Raw genomic sequence first — 25,729 nt, forward strand, 5'->3', positions numbered from 1 at the left:
TTCAAATGATCCTTAATCTAAGAGGTAAATGAAAAATTAAAGGTTTACATACAAAAATGAGATAAGAACAAAGTGAAAATGTGTAGTTTCTGACTGCACGTGTCCTACCATTCCATCTTATTGATTACCGGTGCTGGCGCTGTGTGTGTGTGTGTGTGTGTGTGTGTGTGTGTGTCTGTGTGTGTGTGTGCGCGCGCGGAGTGAGAGAGAGGGAGAACAAGACAGAGAGTGAGAGAGAGACAAAGAGAGAGAGCGAGGTGGGCGGGCACTGGATCGGCTCCATCCCACCTCGGAAATACCAACCAGGTGCTGCAGCTCCTTCCTCCCCTCTCTTTCTACTCCACGGAATTTTCTCTCAGCTCCATCGCTGCGCGCTACATGGAAGAAACTGCGGTAAAGACCACGGGTCCGTCCAGTGAGTAACCCCCCCCCCCCCCCCCCCCCCCCCCGCCTCAGTCTTAGTGTCCCGCTTGGATGGCCCCGATCGTCCCGCAGGACAATAGACAGTCCGCCATCCCGCTGCAGTAACAGCTTGTCCTCCTCCTCCAGCCGGGGCAGCTTTCTGAGTTCCTTTCCAGGATTCCTGCGGCATTCTCGGCTTCAGATGGCTGGACACGAGTGGGAAGACTGGTTTGAGCGGGAGGAGTTTATCGGACAGATCAGCGACATCCGAGTGCAGAACCTGCAGGGTAGGCGCATCATCCCGACCCGATGTACACATATTACTGACGTTTAATACACGGAGAGCTGTGGGCGCTCACAGTAGCCTGGCCACGCATGCAAACACACACACACACACACACACACACACACACACACACACACAAAATCAGTCAGACAGTGTCTTGTTGCTTTTGCAGTCCCAAACTTTTCGGATGCTGCTTTCAAACAGGTCCCCATATTAGCACAGCTCCTTTGCTGACAGAACTTTGGTCCTGTGCTGATTCCTGTTGATGTAGAAGCTCACAAACTTTAGCTCTGCGCACCAGACATGAATCAACTTCATGTTATGCATTTACAGTGAACTGTGGCTGTGATATTATTTAAAGCTTTCTCTGGTCCCTAACAATTACTGTTATCAAGTAATTGATAACAATTACTGAGGTGCAAATTTTTGCTTTCTTTTTAATCCTGAAGTCAGAAACTAAATTGGATGCAAAAATATCAACAGCTTGTGATGATCATGCAGCTCTGAGTCATCTATAGAAATCATACTTTTAGATTTTCTGGTCCTTCTATTTTCAGCAGAATGGACTTAGCGTTGTGATTACATTCCATTGTTTTGTCAGAGAACTCAGAGTAACTCATAGTGCCAGTTCACTTGATCAGAAGAGCTTGACTGATGGTCCCACAGGTCTGAACCCTCCTTATCTCCAAACATTTCTGATGCTGAAATTATTTTGCTTATACATTTGCAACATTGGGGGGTCCCCATATTTAAATGATTATGAGGTCTCTCCTCTCTCTACAATGGTTGGCGTTTACCCCACTGTAGATTATGATTGTTCACAATGAACTTCTCAGACCCTCAGACATTGTTGGATAATGAATTGATGTTGGATGTCCAAACTAGAGCCTGACTGATAAATCCTCATCAGCTCTGGACTGTCTTTTTAAGTCTCCAGGCAACAATTTAAACAAGAACGGCCAATCTTAGGGATTACTGTCAGATTTTTAGGAAATCAGAGTCAGTAGTGTGGGTTAGGCTGTAGTTGTAGCTGTATATTAGTGGGTAAGCCTGTCGTCCACGGAACACAGGATCGGTGGTTTGAGTCCCAGTACCTCCTACATGTCAAAGTTGCTTGTGGTGCGTCAGGCTAGCGCCTTGCATGGCAGCTGCTGTCACTGGTGTGCAAGTGTGTAAAAGTGCTGTATAAGCAGAACATTTAGTTTAGTAAAAAGGAGCAGAAACTGAGATATTCTGATTTTGAGTTTGTAGTGCAAGCTAAACTCCACATACACAGAATCCTACCCTCCCTGTAATATGACCAATATTTGTTAGACTCTAACAGAACATAAATATTAGCTTAGAAATCAGTTGCCACTCTAAAATGACTCTATATTTATCCATGTGATAATACTCTTATTCTATCATGTAGCCTCTTTTTGCCGTCTCATCATCATAGATGGTAGATACTAACAACCCTTCTTGCCCTGTGGCTGTGTCGATCTTCTACTTTTGTTGTCTGCTCATTAGGTTGTTGACATTGTTCTTGCTTTTCACAACCAAACTTGATAGATACTAACAACCATGCTGCAATATTCCATGCTGGAACACAACCAAAGAATTAAATAATTTATAACTAAGCTAATAGGTGACACAGATTATTCTAGTGTATTAGTCAGCTGTTATTGCATCCGTCCTGCTGCTTAAAACTGGTATTGGTAGTTTTGTTGTTTATTTTTTTCACTTAATCAATATACCAATTATTTTTAATATAATATATAATATAATTTGACATTCTGAAATTATATTGTGACACTGTTCTTTTGAGCTTATTGTGCTACATACACCACACAACCCCCTTACTGGAGGCCATCAGCCCGCAGCAGCACTCACAGTCACGGTATCGACATAAACACCCATTGGCTTAAACTCTAGCTACACAACAGAATAACCCACACAACAGAACAGAACTCCCACGATTCCTAGCGCCCACAAGTGTCAGTCTCAGCGAACACTCCCGCTCGCGCAATAATATAACATAATATAATAACATAACAATGAATTAACAAAAAAAATGAATTCATCAATCATTTATGTTTCAATATAATAACTCAAAGAATGCACTGGAGGGCATTATTCCTCCCCTCAAAAATACCCCAGTCTTCAGTGGTAATCTTTGTTTTATGGACTAATAAGAAGTTTCTCAAAAATATAATTAAAATAAGAATGGTTTCCATTCAAGTCAAAGGAATGGTGTTGCAATATACATTTCCTCAGTAAACAGTTTACTTTAAATACTGTAACAGAATAAAAGAATGAACATAAAATCGGTCACTATTACCGATCCCTTTCCTCCTGTCTGCTGCTGATGGGGACTCTCTGTTGACAGAAGTGTGACTGTCTCAGTGTCTACCAGAACCTGTGGCACATTAGGTTAAACAGTTAATACATTAAGTGCAGCACATTCAGCTTCTTAGAACTTCCAGCTTTAGGTGGATGTAAGCTAACGTGTTCGTAGCAGTTAGCGATTAACCAACAAGATTGTTGTGGTGAACACATGATGGTGGATGGGGAACTGCAGACACAATTGAAACTTTGACTTTACCTGGGCTGTCTGCTCTCTGCTGCAAACACTTAAGTGACCTCTGCCCTTGCTCATACACAGAGAGAAGAAGCTACTCCACAAGTTTATTTTCGTATTCGCTATTCTCCATGGTGTTCAAAGAATTCATATCCAGTGATTTAGAACACATATATTTTAGGGCTCTAGTTAACCTTTAACAACTAAATCCGCTCACTGTGAGGTAATTTTTCTATCCCAGGTACCAAATTTGTATACTGTTAATACAGTAGCTAGCTCAACTTGTGACGCGTCAACGCATATTTCGTAAATCATTGGCCTTACAAAGATTTGAGGAGCAGACTGACAAAAGTCGGTGAGAAACAAAGCTTTGTTCAGCTCTATCCCAGTTCATCCCAATGCCTGTTACAGACAAGAATGTACATCTCCTGCTGCAAAGTATGTAACATTCACTGACACTATTCAATAGTTTCACTTTTTCATATTATTCAGCCATATACAGCGCGCTGAAGAGCAATTCTTCATTTTGTTACTACTGTCCTGAGTTGCTATCATATTTTGTAGTGAACGTATGTGGAACATGGGGTGACTGTGGTGCAGTAAGGTAGATTGGTGGTTGTCCACCAATCCCACCGTTGTTGGTTCGATCCCCAGCTCCTGATCCCTGAACACTGAACCCCAACTTAGTTGCTCCTGGCCAGCTGGATAGCAGCTCCCCCACGGGTGTGTTAATGGGTGAATGAGAAGCAGTGTAAAGTGCTTTGAGTGCAGCCAAACAACCAGAGTAGACTGAGTGGTTGTCTTTTAAAACCATCAGCTGATCTCATACCAGTTTCAGCGGCCAGTGTCTCAGTCAAAATTAGATTGCTGTTATGTAAATATATCAAGCTTCAACTTTTAGTTGTGTTATTTAATGCATCTAAGCTTTTTAGCTTTTCATTTTTTGATAAAATAAGGCTGCTCACTACCATAACTGTAAGTCAGGCTGTCTGCATTGGGATTGTAGGAACATGATGAAGATGGATAAAGTGGTCCACTCCTTTGTGCCAGAGTAAACACAATGAAGTGGATTACAGTCAGCTTGTGTATCATGGTGAACAAATGTTGCCCTGGAAATGCACAACTGTGAGTCACAACACTTGGCTTGAGACACTGGAATTTGCCACTAATGCTGTAAAAGTAATTACTGTATATTAGTCCAGTGTTTGTGTAACAGTTCAAGGAACAGGCCAGAGGCTGAACTAAATTTAGTTTTTTTAAAAGAAACACAAAATTCTCTTTGAGTCTAGTTCTGCAGGTGTGCATTGTGGACTTGCAATGACGGAACACTGAACATATTGGTTTGTCCTTACAATGTTTACATTTACATTTAGTCATTTAGCCGATGCTTTTATTCAAAGCGACTTCCACGAGGCTGCAAAAGTCTAAGTTTCCTCTGCCATTTAAACAGGTGATGATCATGCTGTTCACAAGCATGCAATTGTAAATTGTACACTGGCAGTCACGCTTGGATCAATTTTTGTACCTGATACATTGGACTTCACAAAGGTAATATGTAAATGGATTCAGGAAGGATTTTCATTCACTTTATTAGGTTGACAGTTTTAAATTGATTGATTTTGAATTCGAAATTCATAAAATTGCCACTGTTGCCTATTGGGTTACACTCAACAATCATTTACAATATTTTTTTCATTTTGGATTAAAAAACTAAAATGTGTGAAAAAATAAAAGCGTGTGTCTAAAGCCACTGTAAGAATCATACTTAAGTAATTCCAGAATTTAGACCATATCTGATGGAGTATGTGCAATAATGAGTAGGTTACAAATTGTCACTACAGAGTTAGCAGCTTGATGGTATCAAAGGACTTTAAGGGACTAAAAGATGCAAAGCAGATTTAGCCCATTTTTCTCTAGGACATTCAGGGATGAGTCCAAGCCATGTGATAAGTAGCTATGTATTCACATGAAAGCTTTAAGTGCCGCTACCACTTTAAAACAATGGCCTGGAGGCTGTTACATAACACATCAGAGTTTGCATTACATTGCTGGAATCCCTCAGCTGAATATTCCCACATCACATCCTGCACAGCTTTCTCTCTCACTCACTCACTCACTCACTCACTCACTCACTCACTCACTCACACACACACACACACACACACACATTCATACCCACGCATGCACACAACCACGCACTGCCTCCCACCTCACTGCAGTTACCATTACTGCTGTAAGAGTCAAAACAGCTTTACATAGTTAAGTAAATTATTGTTATTTTGTGTTATATCATTTCACTATAGTAAATTAATAGAGAACGGTAAAAGTTGTTGAGTTGGCACGAAACAGGTTTTGACCGTATTTTACGATAACAAAAGACAAAGCCGATTAGTGGATTCACTGTCATTAATTGAAAGAAGCTCAGTTAAAGGACATTATGATGGAAAAGTGAACAGTTTTTGTCTGATGCCAATAAATCATCAAAAAGCTGCTCAGATTGACTCATCTGTGAATCTGTGTCTGGAATGTGTTATATAGCAGTATAGCAGTTATAATAAATCATTGTAGAAACGTGCAATCAACCTGGCTTCATGATTCATATTTTCATCTTTTTTCTCCTGGGGTCAGAGAGTGTTTTTTGTTGCATTTAGAGCTTAATTAGTAGTCAAAGATGGTGGTTATCAGTTTTGTTGCTGTTGAGCATTTGCTGCTATAGAAGTTGCCCAATTATTTAACTAACTAGCTAAAGGAAGCTATTGCTCATCCCTCTAGGTTTTTTCAGAATGTGGTTTAAAAAAATCAACAAATTATACATTATTACTGTTTTCCTCAATATTTGTAATGAAATTGAAGGAACAAGTGAGAATTGCAATAAAAGTTTACAATTGTCTTTGTAAAACCTCAGCGAAAATATACCTCACTGCTCTGAGATTTCAAAATCCAACCCACATTGATTCGTTTAGGACTTGCTATAGATCTGGATGCAACAGGCTCTGTCACAGTGATTACTTCTGTCTGTGTGCTTTGGAGTAGAAGATTGTCAGTGACCTTTTTGTGTGTTCCACCATGTTATAGGTAGTGCCAAAGAGTTTACACATGCTTTCCTGCAGAATATCAGGGAATTACATTGCAGTCTCCTAGGAGCTCCTGAAGTATCCTCCATATTAAAAGAAGCACTCTAGTAATAAATTGTGTACAGTAGCCTGGAAATAAGATAGTCCCTCTTTTCTTGTAATTACGGAAGTTATAATTTAACTTTGTGCATCAGTTTTAGTTTTAGTAATACACATATCATAGCATTACCAAGCCCTCTTCGGCAGCTCCCGTGCGCTTCATGTGAGGTGTTCATGGACAATATCAAGTAAGGGTGTGAGAAAGACAAAAAATGCTAAAGATTTGTAAACAGTATTGGCAAACTGTGAAACTTTCTGCATTTGATGAACCACAATATGGCAATATAAATCACAATTCTGGCACAGACTTAAATATTTTCAGCCAGGCATCTTGGGTCTAAAGTAACGTTACTCAAATGCTTACGTTGAAATAATGTTTACGGCATTGTTAATCTTAAATGATATCCGAAAAGTGTTTTTTTTTTTTGCTGAGGCAGAATGTACAACATACATATTCAGAAAGCACAAGCATTAGGTTTCAAATGTTTAAAAAGGGGGAAGAGGAAGGAAAGATAGATAAATGATTTTAAAAAGTTCATAAATATGAGTTGTGTGTTGTCCAGTGTGCAGCTACTGGTCCTACCAATCTGTTTGATGTTTTGTTGTTGCTTTTTGTTGCTCTTTTCTTTTCGTTCTCCACTTAACACTCACCCCAACCTGTCAAGGCAGATGGCCGCCCTCCCTGAGCCTGGTTCTACTGGAGGTATTTCCGTTAAAGGGAGTTTTTCCTCTCCACTGTTGCTAGGGCTTGCTCAAGGGGGGAATAATTGTTTTTTTTCTATACATCTTTATAGTTTTGACTTTATTCTGTAAAGTGCTTTGAGATGATTTTGTTGTGAATTGAATTGTAAATTGTATGAATTGAATTGTAAACTGGACTGACGTGTAACTGAAAAAAATAGAATAGGTTAAGCCTGGAACCTGTTTTGGCTCTAACCAAGTTATAAATTCCCACTCCTTTGAAGACTAAAGTAACATTCCTGCCCAGGTTAACAAAGATGATGCCAGTACAAAGTTTCTTTTCACAGAATATTCTGCCCTAGTAGACAAAGCACTTCTAATCTTTGAAATGTTTTGTTAGCTGTTCATTTTTGATAAGGGTATGGCTCACAGTGAACTGTCCTGCACTTGACCCTTTGCTTCACATACTTTAAGTGAACAAAGTGTACATCATCTGAAATGCAGATTAAGACATTTTCCTGGCCACAGTCTCTGTTGCTGTCTCCCTCTCTGATCTGTCCCTTCATTTCGTTGTTTCTTCCAAGTAAAATAAATTATCCAAAAAAAATCCCAATTCTCAAGGGATTTATTTGCATGTTTGCTACTGCCTGAGAAACAAATATAACTCATATTTGACATTCTGTTCTAGACTTGCAGTGTGTAAGTTGACATATTTGTGTGCATGCTGACTGTAGGAAAGGTGTGCAGCCACCATCTGTCACTGTGTATGGATACAGTCCTGTGCAGCAGGGAAGTCACATCATTTGCTATTCTCAGCAGAAACATGGATAAAGGATCATTCCACAAACCACAGAGCTGAAAATCAAACTACGTGTCAGAGTTCAGATGAACCAAACAAAGTGGCTTCTCCCACTGCTCTGTTGACTTTCTAATTTCTGCGTGAGACAGCCTACAAACAGCTGTGACAGCACAGCCTCAGCTGCTCACACTGGAATGAAAGTCTCCTTGGATCCAGGAGCAGGGTGGATGGCACAGTCTCGAGAAACTTGCTATTGTGAATTTTCTGGAGGTCAGAGGGGGTGGTGACAACAAAGATCCCGTTTGTCTAGTTCGTGACCTCATTTTTTTCCAAATTTGCCATCAATACTGGGAGTTATTCCTGCACAAAACATTTGATAAACATTTTCAGTTGTTGATTCAATGCAAACTAAAATGCCTCTGCATAAACCCTCAGGGGGAGAACCAGCAGAATTTATGGGGCAGCACACATTGCACATGGAACGATGACAGGAAACTATAAGGCCGGCATTCTATTGCAAATAAATAGCATGTTGCATGATCCCAGATTTTTGTGAAATTAGATGAGATGCTACTGTGCACACTGCAGCTCTTGTTCCAAAACATTATTAAAGAAGCTCACCTGTGTTAGTCTGAACTAAGCAGACCTCTCATCAACTAGGTTTTGTAAATCACAAAGGATTGTTGTGCTCAGAATAGATTCACAGAAGATTGATGTTCTGATCTCTCACTGTGTCTATTGTTGAACTTTTAAATGCATATGTTGATGATACTTGAGTTAACAAGGAACCAATAAGTTCATTATTAACATTTTACAACATCTGTTGACAGTTAAGCAACCGCAGAATAATTTGCATCAAACCAGTGCGACTGTTCATTCAGTGAACATTATACAATCACCAACTGAATGTAGAATAAAGCTGATTTGGGTCACTAGCCCCCTTAAAGAATGAAGGCTCAGTCAAGACATTAGGGTGATGATTTAACAGAAATGATCTAAAATGTTGGTCAGAAAGTAGTTCCCTGGAAATCTACACAATCACTGGCAATAAAGCTACACTAGGTTGATAAGAACCATCCTAAACATCCATACCAATTAATTAAACAAGACAAAAATATTACACTCTGTCAATTTTACTTTTGATGTTTGTCAATCCATAACACTTGAAAAAGAGATTCTTCAATTCAATTCAATTCAATTCTTTATTTATATAGCGCCAATTCACAACAAGTATGTAGAGGCAATCCAACAAATCCCCCTTGAGCAAGCCCTAAGCAACAGTGGAGAGAAAAACCAACGTAAGAAACCTCCAGCAGAACCAGGCTCACCGTGGGCGGCCATCTGCCTTGACTAGTGTGGAAAGTGGAGAGAGAAAGAAAAAAAAAATAACTAAATGCAACAACAAAACATTAGCTGCGCACTGGAAAACACACAGCTCCAAAGTCACGGACACCTGCAAAAAGTTAAAGAGAGAAGGAGAAGGAGAAGCACAACTATGTGAGAGAGAAGACACAAAGTTACTATGATGCAGTGGTAACAAATAAATGTATAGAGAGAAAAGAGAGGAGAGGAGCTCATTGCACTTGGGGCGGGGGGGTCCCCCAACACTCTAAACCTATAGCATCATAACTAAGGTTGACACAGGTTCAGGTTGACTGAGCAGCTTTAACTATAAGTTTTATCAAAAAGGAAAGTTTTAAGCCTAGTCTTAAAAACCCAACTCCGGTTACCGGTAGGCACAATCAAACCTTGCAGATCCAAAATGAGGCAGCACACCTCATCAGCTCCTGCTTTCCTCAACTCCCTCATTCAGGTCTACAATCCTTCCCGTTCGCTGTGATCTGCCAACGTTTCTGATAGGACTTTGCTTTGATATTTTCTCTTTGACTTAGATTTTTGCTGCCTTGTACCTCACTTGTAAGTTGCTTTGGATAAAAGCATCTGCTAAATGACTAAATGTAAATGTGGAGAGGGTGTCTTCTGCCCGAATCTGGATTGGGAGCCAATTCCACAGGAGAGGGGCTTGATAGCTAAAGGCTCTGCCTCCCAAACTATGGGAACCAAAAGTAGTCCTGCATTCTTATTTTTTCAGCATCACTTTGAGTCAGGGTGCTCCTAATTTTGGCAATGTTCTTTAGGTGCAACGTAAAGGACAAATCCTGGTCAAAGATAACTCCAAGGTGCCTCACAGCAGTAATGGAGGCCAAAGTAATGCCATCTAAAGCAACTATATTGTTAGACAGCATATTCTTTTTATTTTTAGGCCCAAATACAAAGAGGAAGGAGGGAAGCACATCCAGGCCTCTATGTCTTTTGGGCATGCTTAAAGTTTGAATAATTTTTTATTATCTTCTGGTTTTACAGATAAATATAGCTGGGTATCATCTGCATAACAGTGGATGTTTATGGAATTTTTTCTTTTCACAGAGTGAAAAGTATTGGTCCTAACATAGAACTCCATAACTAACTTTTGTGCATAAAGAAGATTCATCATTAACATGAACAAGTTGGAATCTGTTTGACAGATAAGATTTAAACAATGCAGTGTGGTTCCTTTAATCCCAAATCCATGTTCCAGTCTTTGTAATAAAATATATAGATAGACACAACAAGAGAAGGTCGTTGGTCACTTTCACTAGTGCAGTTTCTGTACTGTGATGTACTCTAAATCCTGACTGAAATCTTGATCTTGACCTGGTCTTCAGACAGGTAATTCCTGTACAGGTGGTCACATAATTGCTTTGCAACCCCTTTTTCAAGGATTTTAGAAATGAACGGAGTTTCATGAACGGGAGTTTGGATATTTGTCTATTATTAGCTTAATCACCTGGATCAAGACAAGGTTTTTTAAGTAGAGGTTTGATTACGAAAACTTTATAGGCCTTTTGTACATAGCCAGTTTCTAAAGATAGATTGATCAAAACTAATATAAACGTTTTTTAGAGGGGGAACAGTAACTAGTATCATATGCATGAGACTGCGGAATCATCAACTAGATAATCAACTTGTAAAATAAATAAATGCTGCTAAAAAAGAGGGAAATAAAGGTGGCTATTCAACATTGTATTGACACATGGTTGTAAAAATGAAGAAATCATGTCTTTAAATTTGTAGAACATCTGTTGTAGTGGAATTATTTTATAACAATAAAGTCTATTATTGTAAATTAAAATGTTAGAAAATGGCCAGACAAAAGGGAATTATAAGGTAATGCTGTTAAATTATCAATTTCAATGTCATGTGTCAGGACAAGGTCTAATGTGTGACTAAAACAGTGAGTGGGTTTATTTACAATTTTAGGAAAAACCAATTGAAATCTAATAATGAATTAAACGCAGTGCTCAGGCAGTTACTGTCAACATCTACATGAATGTTAAAGTCACCCACTATAATGACTTTATCTGTACTAAGCACTAAATCGGATAGAAAATAATAAAAAACAGGCAAAAACTCGGCGCAAGGGACTGAAGGACGGTACACAATAGCAAATAGAAGTGTTTTTTGAGTTTCCCAGTTTGGGTGTGAAAGGCTAAGCGTAAGGCTCTCAAATGAGTTATAACTATATTTAGGTCTAGGGTTTATTGATAAGCTACAATGGAAGATTGCTGCTACTCATCCACTTCGGGCTTCTAGGAATGTAATAGTTAATATGACTGCGGGGGGGGGGGGGTTGACTCATTGAGACTGACATATTCTTCTTGCTGCAACCAAGTTTCGGTAGGTTAAATCAATTTGATGATCATTTATCAAGGCATTTACTAACAGGGATTTAGATGAGAGAGATCTGATATTTAATAATGCACATTTAATTGTTTTGGGTTTTGGTTCTGTATGAGTAGTAGTAAATTTATTAGGTTATTAATTCCCCTTGTGTTAATTTTTGGTTTATATAGTTTAGGTGGTTATGGAACAGGCATAGTCTCTATTGAGTAAAAAGCAGTGCAGTTAAGATCATGAAATTCATTAAAATAATAAAATTCCCTGGGTTAAAAATAAGAATCCATAAGAGCAGTATTTTGTTTGTTTGTAGTCAGTCCAAACCCCTTAAAAGACTCTCTTAAGGGTTTCGTAGTGAAATTGAATCATGCAGCAAAAGCACCGAAGCCTTGGAATGGCCACGTTCAAGTCCTGACCTTAATGCCATAGAAATGCTGTAGACCTCAGTTACTGAAGGCACCTATTCACATACTTTTGCTACACACAAATCTTGAAAATGTATCATTTTAGTCTCATTTGTTTAATTGGATTCTCTTTATCTAATGTTAGCGTTCACAGATTAAAGTGTCAATGTATGTTACCATTTTCAGTCCAGCTGTTCACACAGCCGGTGTTTTAGCTTGTATAATCTTTTAGAGTCTACACACGTAACGTAAATGCTGCTCAGAAATCCACTTAAACAATGAGTTTGACTGAGAAATTTCACTACACCAAAGGAATAAAATCAGAGAAGCAAAGTTACAAAGCTTTATAAACTGCTTCTATCCACAGTGGACTTGTGCATGTTATATGAATTTGCTTAAAGTAGGTGCAACTTCTGTCTGATGATGTTTTTCTACAGAGGGAAAGACAGACATCTGCCAGAGATATTGTCAGCTCTGCTTGAGCTCCTTTATTAGCAGAGGATTGCCTCCACAGTTTGAGAGGGTCAGAACAACAGAGAAGCTGCATTCTCTCATTTAAACACCAGATTTACTTCACAATATCGTACAAATAGGTTTTAAATTCATGATGCTTCTGTTTTGACACGTTTCATCTTCAGTTTCATATAATAAGCAAAGGGGACCATATAGTCCTGCATAGAGTTATCAAGACCCTGTTTGATTTCATGTGTCACATGCTTCTGTAATTTTGTTTTTGTAAGTGTTCATTGTCAGAGGTTGATGGTCATCAATCAACTGCCTTCCACTTATCAACAAAGGCCTTTGACTCACCTTTTTTTAATATATATTGTTGGAGCATTCCTGCCTTTATTAGAGAGGCACAAGCAGAGGAGTCACCAGGGTGCACAAAATCTAACAATGGACAAAACCTCTTATCAGCAATGGTAGTGGTGATCGCTCTGCCAGTTCACTTCACCCTAGACAGAAATATCTCAGCAGATACAGTTTTTTTTTATTTTTCGGCTTATCCAATACTTTCAGGGTTGCCACAGTGGATAATTAGTCTGCATAGTAATTTGGCACAGTTTTTGCGCCGAATGCCCTTTTCTGATGCAACCATCCTCAATTTCTACTGGGCTTGGAACCGGCACTGCACAGGTGTACCATATAGATTTAGTACAGGCTTTGACTTTCCCCTCAGTAGATCTGTTACAGCTATGATCAGGTCAAAATTTTAAATCTGAATTTAAATACCAGCAAAGTGAGCCTGGTAAATGTTAGGCTAAGTATTGTATAAGGTTATATTAACTTAGATGGCATCACAATTATCCCAAAAACTGTGTGACTGCATATTAATAGATTCTAGGTAGATTCAACAATTCAGAGCTCTCCTGTATGCTTTGCAGAGATACAAACACTGTGTTCAGGTTATATAACAGCCCAACTCTACTCACAGTGAGCGATAAATTGAAGCTGAAAAGAGTTTGATACAAACTCAGCTTCTCAATGTAGGTGTGTTGACGTGCAGGCTGACAGGCCACATGATGAAAAAGCAGATGATGAATAAGCACTGTGGAGGAGGTGATGAGCAATCACCCAAGTGGAGGGTGCTGTGCTAAAGAGATTCTGCTCAGTGTTTCCCTATCGATTTCAACTTGGTTTTGCACTAGTTCTTTGCTTCACAGTCTACAATTTCAATGCATATTAGCAGAGAGAAACATGCCAGTGAAAAAGATTAGGTGGCTGACTGTTGTCTCGCATCATGTCACCTCACACTGCCTTTATCTGACCCAAAAGGGGGCCCTTGAACACACCACAAAACTTTCAATAAACAGCCAACCAGCGTGCACATTCTGAGGAAAAACCTCCATACAGCAGGTGGTGATAGTCTGTATTTGTCATCTAAAAGGTGGTACAGAGCTGGTCTCTAATGAATCATGCTAATCAGCCCATCTTCAGTTTTGTTTTTATCCAGATGGCATGTTGTTCTGATTTGTCATCTCATATTAAAATGTTTAGGTCCGATGAAGATGGCAAGTGATTCTGCGTGCGCCCTCTTAATTACATCATTTGTTTGCTTCTGTAACGTGAGTTTCTCTTCCCATGCATTGATTCACTATGCTAATAGCCAGTCAGAGGGGTTGTAGATCGTAGAGACCCTAGGCAAAAATTTATGCAACATAAAACCACAAGATGTTAAGATGTGGACAAAACAATAAATTGCACACAGCATCACACTGCACATAACACAATTAGTTAAAGTAACAATAACAGTAATACAGCAGTGATTTATATAGTACACTTGCTCAAATGTCTTTACATCTAAATACCATAACTTAGCCTTCATAGTTTGACACTTGGAGACAGATTTCATTAGTTTACTACAGAAAAAGTATTGTCTGAGTTAGCTGATTATTTGTAGACTGGTAGCTAAGCTAACAAGTTGACTTGTGGTGACTACAGCAAAGCTGGATACATTAGGCTGCTCTGCTAACTTAGTTAGCCAAGTTAGCTCATGTTAAATACCCAAGTAAACAAAAGAAACAATGTGATACCAGTCGAAGTTCTGTTATTTAACTGTGTCTTCACCACAATTACAGCAACACTAGCAGCATTTAGCTATCGCTATTTAGTTTATTATATTTAATCATTATTATCTCCACTGCTCCACTTACCACTTGCTTTTTCTGCTGTTCCTCCTTTTTCACTCCCAGAATGAATCCTCTTAATTTTCACCAGCTAAAACCAGCTTGTGAAAATTAGGTTTCTTTAGATCTGTTTATTTACACTGAATCATGTGCTACTTGCAATGGAGTGAGAGTCGGGGCCCTCTTAGGGAGGCCTGTGACTCAGTGCTGTAAATAGTTTAGCTTTTGTCAGCCCTTGGAGACCCCCTACTGGCCTGGGGCCCCAAGCAGCTGCCTCTGGTCTTTCTAATGACATTGTCTGCCTTTGATGCAACTAGCTGACATGGGTCACTGCCCCTACCTATCCTAATTCCCTAACATTGACCGATGGCTCGGTGTTGGCTTGGTGTGTCACCCAGAGTTTGGACATACCCCATCTATAGCAGAAAAACAAATTTTTCTTTTGTTGTTATCTCCCAGCTATTTAATGTGGATTCTGAGAGTAAATACATCAATGTCGTCTTTACTTGAGAACTGAACTCGTAGCATCATGCACACTCAGAAAGAAGTCCAGTAAGAGCTCCTTTTATAAAGTCATACACATTTCCCCCTATAAATACTTCAGATCCTTCTAAAATGTCACTGGGTATATTGTGAAATAAACCTCCAACAAGGGGGGATGTAAACGTGGGTTAGCTCAGTCTTTGTATCCAGTCTATGATTGGCCTGGGAGGTTGGTATTTATTAGATGGTGCTGGACCAGATGGCTGAGCCAGCACTAAGACACACACACACACACACACACACACACACACACACACACACACACACAGTGCTTTCAAGGGTTTAACAGCAATGATGACTGCGAGTGGTGTGGTTCACCCCTCAGTGTTTCTAAAGGAGGGTGCTCTCAGGTTGACCTGCAGTGCCTTGGAGCCTTTACTGCGGAAGGCTTTTCAATATTCTAGTGATATATCTTGAGCTGCTGTAAGCTTTGTCTTTCTGTTTTTGTCTTTGCAGTTAAAAAAGTGCCACGTTTGCTTATGTGGATGTTAAATGTTCAATTGATCTTCTTTATCTTTATCATGTAGTAAAACCCTGTTCCTTTTAGTGGAATCTGTCCTTTATGAACTCATTGCTTCGGCTTTCCTTTCAAAACCCATGTATCCTTTTGTGAGCTTATCAGTTAAATTATATTCAGGAGCTTCCTTTGAGCAGCTGCTGCTTTCTTTAATCTGCTGGCATGAAAAAGTTGTTTGATGTAGGATGACATCAGCCACTGTGGATTGTGTTTAGTCCTCTGAGCCTTTGTAAAGATCTTTCTGGTAACTGATGGAAAAGCAATATCACTTTGTGTATGCCGATTTTGCAGTCAGGTAGAAGATTAACAACTCCTTTACTTTAAAAACACACATTGGATAGAGTCACACCAAACCAGAAGCAGGGGCTGGGTCACGAGCTTGGTCAGCAGGTCACTTATCAACCGCTCATACCACCTTACTAAATGCAGTAACTGTAGCGATATATACTGTATGTAGCTCACACTTGGCTGTTTAGCTGGCAGGATTTCAGCTGCAACACATGGACAAAAAGTAGACTAGAACTAAATTACATTATTTATTATTCCACAGCTAAAAAGGATGTTTGATTGGTTATTTATCCATTCACCCGTACATTAGACATGACTCTTTGAACTTAAAATGATCGCCACAACACAGAAGGAAGCTGGTATATGTCTGAGGCACTTTGTTAGAGGTTTCTTCTTTCAGGCTTGGTATTTGCAGCTTGGTGAAAACCACGCTGGAAACTTTATTGCAGTATCAAGGCTTTCAAATATTAGTGTGAACCCATAAATCTTCTCTTATCCTTAATGTGTTCAGGGATTTGTTGTCTAAACCACCAACTGTGGGCGACTGTGGTGCAGGAAGGTAGAGCGGTTATCCAATCTCAGAGTTGTTGGTTCAATCCCTGGCTCCTCCGGTCACATGTCGAAGTGAGCAAGACACTGAACCCCAACTTAGTTGCTCCCGGTGAGTGTTGGTCCCCCATCGGTGTATGAGTATGTGTGTGTGATTGTGAGTGTGAATGGGTGAATAAGAAGCAGTGTAAAGTGCTTTGAGTGCCAATAGGTAGAAAAGCACTAAGTATAAGTATAAGTGCAGAACATTTACCATTTACCATACAGAAATTCAACAGGCAATCTGAGCTGCTGCGACACAGCTTCTACAACATGTACCAGCAGTGATATTCTTCGCTTTTTTTCTACAGATCCAAGGATCATCAACTCCTCATCAGTTGAATTGTCATTGTCTTGTTAACTTGTAGAAGGTTTGGCTTATTGTGACAATGATAGCTGAGTGGTGGATCAGAGGGCAGGTGATGTGTAGGGCAGCTCAGAATATCTTTTGTTTGGTCTCTTTATTAGTCACCAACATTTCTGTAATTGAAGGGTTAAACTGAATGGATTCTTAATACTGGTTCCAATTTGGTTTTGTGTTAAATTGTGTTAAATATTATAAAAAATAATAGACAGATATACTGATAGATTAATTGATTTATAAATGTATACTTTAGTGTTAGCGTAGCTATTATGCAGAACATTAGACTTGCAAACATATAGAAAACAAAACATATAGATAAACTACAGAATGAAGGATTATACCTTGTGATTTAGTGTAAGTCTGATGGACAGGTGCTAATTATATATTTTATTTCTTGCCTTCTGCACACAAAGATGTTGTGACGAAGACTTCGGGTAGATAAATGACCAGATTAAGTTTTAATAAACATTTATTGATAGATAAGCCTCTGACACTATGACAATTGGGACACTTGTCAAATTGGGGCTGTCAATTTGAGGCTGACGACAAATTCTTAAGTTGCTTATTGTTGCCAGTCTGCTCATGTAAAATAAAATGGTATGATATGGTTTGTAGTAAGATTCTGATTACTTCCTGCTTGAATATAGGTTGCTATAATTCAACAGCACCCCTTTTTAATGTTGAGCACCTGCTTCACTAAGGGTCTCTGCACTGTCCTCTCTAATACACCTGTATTCTGTACAGTGTGGTGCCATCTCAGTAGATTTCCTCACTAGTACGGTCACTCTATTTTTGAGCACCAATACCAATTTCTTCAATTTAGGATTTTATAGTGGATTTAACTGCACTCCAAGTACACTATTTACTGCACTCGCTTGTTCTTCATTTAACTGTGTGACTTTGAAACTTGTGTGAAAAAAAAAAAACAGCCTGATAAGAGGCTGTGATGATGTGGGTGTGTTTTTGAGTCTTCAGAAGATGGTGGTCACACTGTACTTTCTCGATCCTAAAGACCGTAAAGAAGAGTTGCATTTATTTGCTCATTTGTGTTTTGCTGTAGTGCAGTTTTGGGTTGCGCTGTTGCTTTGTGTTGTGGAGCTGCCATCGTGGCCCTATGTGCCACTTTACATCAGACTGAGTATGCTAATGTACATTACTTTTTGTTGATTTGCTTTACAGTGTGTGTTGTATGTCACAATATTTTGTATTGCGGTCCTGTGCTTTCCAGTGCTATGTGTAAAAGAGAGCAGCAACACCAGCAGGTGGAGATGGATGAGAACTAACAATATCCTCAATTTGTCCTCAGCTTGATTCAAATCATCAGTTTTAACGTCTTCTGTGTAATAGTTCTGAAACTTCAGATTTATAGGAGACTGCTGTTTAATGAATTGTCGAATATATTTCATGAACCTTTTTATTGGACACACCTTGCAGCCACAACGTTCATGTCACCTGGTATTAATATTGTGTATATTCTGCCACTCAGGTCATTTTCAGCTTGGAGCTACAGTTGTGGCCATTAAGCTGATGTTGCGGAGGCAGCTATGTTTTCAAGCCTCACTATACCATAGCAGGTTTTTCATAACAGTTCAATAAAAAATCCATGTCTGTCTGTAGGACTGTGTCAGGTCTAGTATAAATAGCTGGTGTGGCAAACAATTTCACACTCTAACTCTGGTAGTCTATATCTTGTGCCAACCCCAATTCTTAAACAATGGCTGGTAATGCCGACACCCATTTGAAATGTTTATTTGGTCTGTATTGGTTACCATAGTCACCACTGTGTTTACTCCAAATTTCTCTGTCTTATGGAGTGTTCCTGATCCTGTCCTGTTGGAGAAAAGCTCAAATAGCCAGGCCATTCACCTGCTCTCCTGTATGCACCATTATATGATAAAATACCATCTGTTTGTCTTAAAGAGCTGGAGTGGATGTAAAGCATGCTGTGTGACAACCATATACTGTATACACATATCACAAATCTTTCTCTGTAATATCCATTAATGCCCACAGGGCAGTTAAATTGTATGCTCTGGTTGGAATTAATGAAGAGACCGTAACCTGACAAAATCGGACAACACAGTCACTTATAGCTTGATCAGCTGTTTTATTGATGTATAACCATTTACTGCACTAACTTGTTCTTAATTTAACTGTGTGACTTTGAAACTTGTGTGAAAAAAAAAACAGGCTGATAAGAGGCTGTGATGATGTGGGTGTGTTTTTGAGGCTTCAGAAGATGGTGGTCACACTGTACTTTATCGATCCTAAAGACCGTAAAGAAGAGTTGCATTCATTTGCTGTGATTTGTGTTTTGCTGTTGTGCAATTTTGGGTTGCGCTGTTTTATATTGTGTTGCTTTGTGTTGTGGGGCTGCCATCGTGCGACTATGTGCCACTTTACATCAGACTGAGTATGCTAATGTACATTGCTTTATGTTGATTTGCTTTACAGTGTGTGTTGTATTTTGCAATATTTTGTATTGCGGTCCTGTGCTTTCCAGTGCTATGTGTTAGCTTTTTATGTGTTGTGTTTTATTGCTATGCAGTTGCGTCGCATTGATGTAACATGGTTACAGAGCAGTGCAGTGCTTTGCTTGGTGTCATGTTTCAATGTAATGAATAATGATCAAAAATGATCATTATTTCTCATGGCCTTGGAGTAAAGTTGTGGCTTCAGTACAAATTGTGTCTTACTTTGGTAGTCATCATTCATATTAATAACAACAACATTGCAAAATAGCAACAAAAAAAAAAGGAGTCATGGCAGGAAGGAACGGGATACAAGTAGATTGGAAAATAATTCTCAGGATGTTGATTAAATAAATGGTGACTAAGATCATCTGGATGAAAAGTTGCTTTTATGGCCTGTCAGTTCTTGTGTTGAGCCTCTGCTGTGTGAGATCATCTATCCCCTTTTGTGAGTTCACAGTTATGATGACGTACAAGTTGTTGGAAATCAAACTTTTCCTTTGACCGATTTGATCTTTACCACATATTCCAGTAGAGCAACTGAAAGCAAAAACACTGTCACCTTACAGAAGCACAGACTATCACTGGGGCACTAGGAATTCTACCTGCACATTATTCAAGTTTGTCATTTAAGCACAAAAATAACACTTGAAGCAGAATGTTTGGATATGGAAAGTAAAGGTTTCTAAAAGCTCCTCCTCCTCACTGTATCAACTATCTTCTTCTTGTTTAGTTGAATTCACCAGTTCCATGACTTATTAACCATTTAAGCTTAATGAGTAACCTCAGCTGCACAGCTGATTGGTCTAAACCTTATCTTGCAGTTTTCAATCCATTCAGTCATTTGTAGATCTTAACCATTAAAGTGATTCTCAGTTAAATGGTGTGCTTCTTAATAAGAAAACATGGTGTTAGTCATGTGACAGTGAGTGCCAAGGACAAACCATGAACCGAGGTGAACTGCTTCTTTGTTTGAAGTTGAGAGTGAAACCACTCCTCGTAACCAGAGACAACATCCTGTCAACAAACAGAGTTCAGATCAGTGTGTCCTTCCCAGATGCTACTGTTCCAATGATCTGGTCCCATAAACCATCTGGAGGTTTAGTCATGTCAATTAGACTTCTTCTTCATTTCACTACTCCTCCAATTAGCTTCTTCACCTCCCCTATTGTCCAAAAAGAAATCCAGTTGACATGACTTAACATCAATACAAATACTTTACAATATTTAATAAAATTGTAGTATTCTGCAATTTTTTCTTCTCCACAAAAACATTGCATGTTGAGCAAAGTGTTTTTGTGTATTTGTGAACAAAAAAAGTATGATTATGATTATATTGCATGCTAAATATTCTAGAGAACTAAATTTGCTGTGGCCATCGTTGTGTTTGTAGAGAAAAAATATTGTCATACCAGAGACACAGACTAAAATTATATTTTTTCTGGTCCAGAACATCTTATTTTATATATTATTTTTATATTTAGAATTTTGGTGAGTCTTTATGGGTGATCTATAGTAATAGTACTGTGGTTTGAATATACAGTATGTAGTACATTTAGTTACAAGCTGGGGATAGAAGATACCTACGTTACTATGCAGCCAAGACAAGGCTATTAAAAGAGAAGGCAGCCATTTTGTATACTTTAACTATTTTTAACACGTCTTCCAAACCTAACACTCATACGTATACAGTTGAGATTGTTTGTCCTTTACCTCTCAAACGACCAGCATGATTGTTGGTTGAAATAGCTCTGCCAAAAATGGCAGTTGCCATCACTAACGATGCCAATACTGGTTGTTTTTGGCTGCTATTACATATCTCACACGACAATCGCATTTTTAACAACTCTCATATACGCAGTGAAACCAGCAATGAATTGGCTCTACACAACAGATTTTGCTTATTCCTGTGTGTCCCCGTTTGCATATTGTCATATTGTGATAAATTCTCATATAAACGTATTTCATGCAACACATTATTTCTCTCCTTGGAGTAACATGTCATGTAAAATTATCATTTCATTTCAATAAATCACTAAATATTATAGAACACTGACAATGTGCAATGACATATTGTTAAGTGACACCTAAAAACATACATTTGAATTTTGTTCCAGATCAGAAACAGTGATACCAAACAAAGAACATAATGATTTAGTCCTAGACACAGAGGCAGAAAGAACCTGTGTGTTAACTCTGCCGTTATGTAAGAGCTCTGGATCATGTAGCACTGCAGTCTGAAGGGATGCCCCTGTAATTGTTGCGGGATACATATTTTAATAAAAAAGCTCTCCTGTCATTTTTCTTACTCTAACTATTACCTTGGGCTGCATTCAGGCAAGATGTTGAAGTCATACTCCCAGTCTGATTATAATGTACAGTGACACACAGAAGCTCAAACCCAAAACAAGCATTAAAGGAAAAAAAACTCTAAGATAAACTATCACTGGGTGTTCATCTACTGACTCTACGTTCAAAGTGAATTTAAGATTTGTGTAGGTGGTTACAGAACATCTGTAGGAATTTTATCAGAGGGAATAAGACTTTTCCGTGGCTCTAATTGGGACCCAGGAAGAATTCAAAGCTAGGTCACTCTCAGCCAAACATAATTGTAGAAAAAAGCATGTCCTCTAGTTCTCATGTTATTTTATTCCAAAGAAAATTGTCTATCATGGTTTTCAGACTTTTTCTAATGGAAAGAAATGTATTTGTCTACACTAGGAAATTAGAGTTGTTAATTTCTAAAACTTCAAAAGAATAATGAGTTTAGGAAAGTACCAGGTCATTAATAGGGTTGCATATAGGGTTGATAACATCTAATGTGTTCATGTTTGATTGGACATGAGCTGAAACAGTTACAGTTCCTGGGTCAACATCATTATGAAGTGCCTTTGGTGTCCCCATCAGAAACACTTAATCATTAGGAACATGTTGCAGAATAATGAAATTTTATTGTGCGTTTTTCATGCTGGAAATTAGGAAGTCTCTAAGACACCTTATAGTAACAATGACCTCCCTGGCCTCTGCTTTCAGTCCGAGATTGTGAGTGAAAACACACATCACACCACTGTGCCACGACCTGTGGACTGTTATTGTTGTTCAGGCACTTCAATCAGGAATCTAGTTACATAATTAATAATTATTAGTGACTACTGAGATGAAATGCTGCTGGAAATTATTGTCATTATAACGGCATTTGCTGAATATTTTGCAAACTGACATTTAATAGCATCAATTCAATGAATTCCTGCATTTTCCTAATAGCAGTCATTCGCTGGTGTGCCCAAATTATTTATTACAGTCTAAGTTTAACTCTCCACTGTATGCAGCACTGTAGGCTGTAAAAGTGAGCAGCAACACCAGCAGATGGAGATGAATAAGAACTAACAATATCCTCATCTTCTGTGTAATAGTTCTGAAACTTCAGATTTATAGGAGGCTGCTGTTTAATGTATCGTCGAATTGCTTTACAGTGTGTGTTGTATGTCGCAATATTTTGTATTGCGGTCCTGTGCTTTCCAGTGCTATGTGTAAAAGAGAGCAGCAACACCAGCAGGTGGAGATGGATGAGAACTAACAATATCCTCAATTTGTCCTCAGCTTGATTCAAATCATCAGTTTTAACGTCTTCTGTGTAATAGTTCTGAAACTTCAGATTTATAGGAGACTGCTGTTTAATGAATTGTCGAATATATTTCATGAACCTTTTTATTGGACACACCTTGCAGCCACAACGTTCATGTCACCTGGTATTAATATTGTGTATATTCTGCCACTCAGGTCATTTTCAGCTTGGAGCTACAGTTGTGGCCATTAAGCTGATGTTGCGGAGGCAGCTATGTTTTCAAGCCTCACTATACCATAGCAGGTTTTTCATAACAGTTCAATAAAAAATCCATGTCTGTCTGTAGGACTGTGTCAGGTCTAGTATAAATAGCTGGTGTGGCAAACAATTTCACACTCTAACTCTGGTAGTCTATATCTTGTGCCAACCTCAATTCTTAAACAATGGCTGGTAATGCCGACACCCATTTGAAATGTTTATTTGGTCTGTATTGGTTACCATAGTCACCACTGTGTTTACTCCAAATTTCTCTGTCTTATGGAGTGTTCCTGATCCTGTCCTGTTGGAGAAAAGCTCAAATAGCCAGGCCATTCACCTGCTCTCCTGTATGCACCATTATATGATAAAATACCATCTGTTTGTCTTAAAGAGCTGGAGTGGATGTAAAGCATGCTGTGTGACAACCATATACTGTATACACATATCACAAATCTTTCTCTGTAATATCCATTAATGCCCACAGGGCAGTTAAATTGTATGCTCTGGTTGGAATTAATGAAGAGACCGTAACCTGACAAAATCGGACAACACAGTCACTTATAGCTTGATCAGCTGTTTTATTGATGTGTAACCATTTCTAGTCTCCATAGAGCCACTTATTTGCCACTTATTTATATTTGCTTGATGCCCTCCCCTGTCCTCCCTGATGTTCACAAATACAACAAAGGAACCGTTGTACTTAACACATCAGTCATGTTACAGTCAAAAGGTCACTCCACTCCTCTGGCATTGGTCCACTCAGCTTTCCCTCCTCTGTTTGCATGGCAAGCAAATGAGAAGAGGCATAGAATAATATGGAAAAAGCCGCAGCATAGTGGAAGGTTAGCACTTTTGCCTCACAGGAGGCAGGTTGTTGGTTTAATTCCCAGACCGGGTGGAGGGGGGCCGTTTTGTTTGGAGTTTGCGCATTCTCTCTGTGCTTGTGTAGGTTTCCTCTGGGTGCTTTGGTTTCCCCCACCACTAAAGAAAAAACTTAGCCCATAGTGGAGGCGTGATCAGTCGCAGGGGCTCAGGAATAACCCTCCATTTTGTCATCTGAAGTAATTTTGTTCTACGTCTTGTATGTATAATGACAAATAAAGCACTTTACCTTTAATTTAAACAATTTAACTTGTTGGTAGCACCCTGTTAGTTGACTGGTTAAAGGACATGCCCCCTCACTGCAGCATCCTGGGTTTGAGTGTGGTTCAGGACTGTTGCTGCATGTCATGTCCTATCTCTCTGTCACTGCAATAAAGGCATAAAAAAAAATACATAATTTAAAAAAAAAAAAACATCAGTGGAACATGTTCCACACGTTGATTTGCCATGATTTGGACTCCCATTTTTTTTATCCGATCTCGGGATCGGCACCGCTGGGCGAGCCACACCTGGTGGGATGGGATCCAAACCCATGGCCTTAATAATAATAAGGCCAATGGGCGACTGTGGCGCAGGAAGGTAGAGCGGTTGTCCACCAATCTCACAGTTGGTTCAATCCCTGGCTCCTCCGGTCACATGTTGAAGTGTCCTTGAGCAAGACACTGAACCCCAACTTAGTTGCTCCGGGTGAGTGTTGGCCAGCTGCATAGCAGCTCCCCCACTGGTGTATGTGTGTGTGTGAATAAGAAGCAGTGTAAAGCGCTTTGATGTAGAAAAGTACTATATAAGTGCAGACCATTTAATAATAACATGCCATCCCTAGTGAAAAACTACCCAGCATCCCCATGTCCTTTGGACTCAGAACACTGACACTTGATTTTTAATCTGTGTGTGTGTGTGTGTGTGTGTGTGTTTTAATAAAAGATAGCATGTGTTGTTGCTGCTGTGGATAAACCTGTATGTCAGTGTGTAATTTGAGAAGCTCTTAGGAAATTGTGGATTATGACACAACAATGAGGAGTGTGTTGACACACATGCAGGCTGCTGTTTTCAAGAGTGGTTAAGGTCAGGCAAAGGCTGTTTACTAGACATTCAACCAATATCCCTCCCTAATGAAACAGTTGGGAGATTACAGGTGATTTGTGTTTTTCTATGCTAAATGTTCACAGCTACAATTCATTGCAAGTCATTGCAATGACAACAGCATCCACAGGTGTTATTCTCCAAAGACCCAGTTTTGTTACTGAACATTATGACATTTTTTTTTGTGAGCAGTGGCAAAATAATTTTCTGAACACATTATTTTAATGATGGCTGGAGAGAATAGGAGTTTATATAGTATATACTGAAATCTGTCCTACAACATGACCATACTTCAGTCTAATGCTTTGATCTTATTAGGCTTACCCACATTAGTCTTCAATGTGTTTGACTGGCAGTAGCAGCTGGTTTGTTAAAGCCATTGCCCATTCAATTCTTTCACCCAACAACACAAACTAGCTCTTTATTGAAAGTGGAGAGTATTCATTACTGGCCCACATTATAAACAAGGTGGTGACCTTCAGTTTATAGGGTGTACATCTTCAGTTTGTAGGGCATAATGT

The 25,729-nt window shown here is 39.1% G+C and overlaps 1 protein-coding gene across 1 annotated transcript in view; it reads left to right on the forward strand.

The window, feature by feature from the left end:
* The first annotated feature begins 311 nt into the window (after positions 1 to 311).
* clmna (calmin a) overlaps positions 312 to 25,729 on the forward strand; it is a 53,782-nt gene continuing 28,364 nt past the window's right edge. Inside the window, exon 1 of the mRNA XM_067479435.1 lies at positions 312 to 689. Within this exon, the coding sequence (XP_067335536.1) occupies positions 605 to 689 (85 nt within the window). The 5' untranslated portion in view covers positions 312 to 604. The remainder of the gene's footprint in view (positions 690 to 25,729) is intronic.

The sequence above is a fragment of the Channa argus genome, chromosome 16 (genome assembly GCF_033026475.1).
Source record: "Channa argus isolate prfri chromosome 16, Channa argus male v1.0, whole genome shotgun sequence".
NCBI lineage: Eukaryota > Metazoa > Chordata > Actinopteri > Anabantiformes > Channidae > Channa > Channa argus.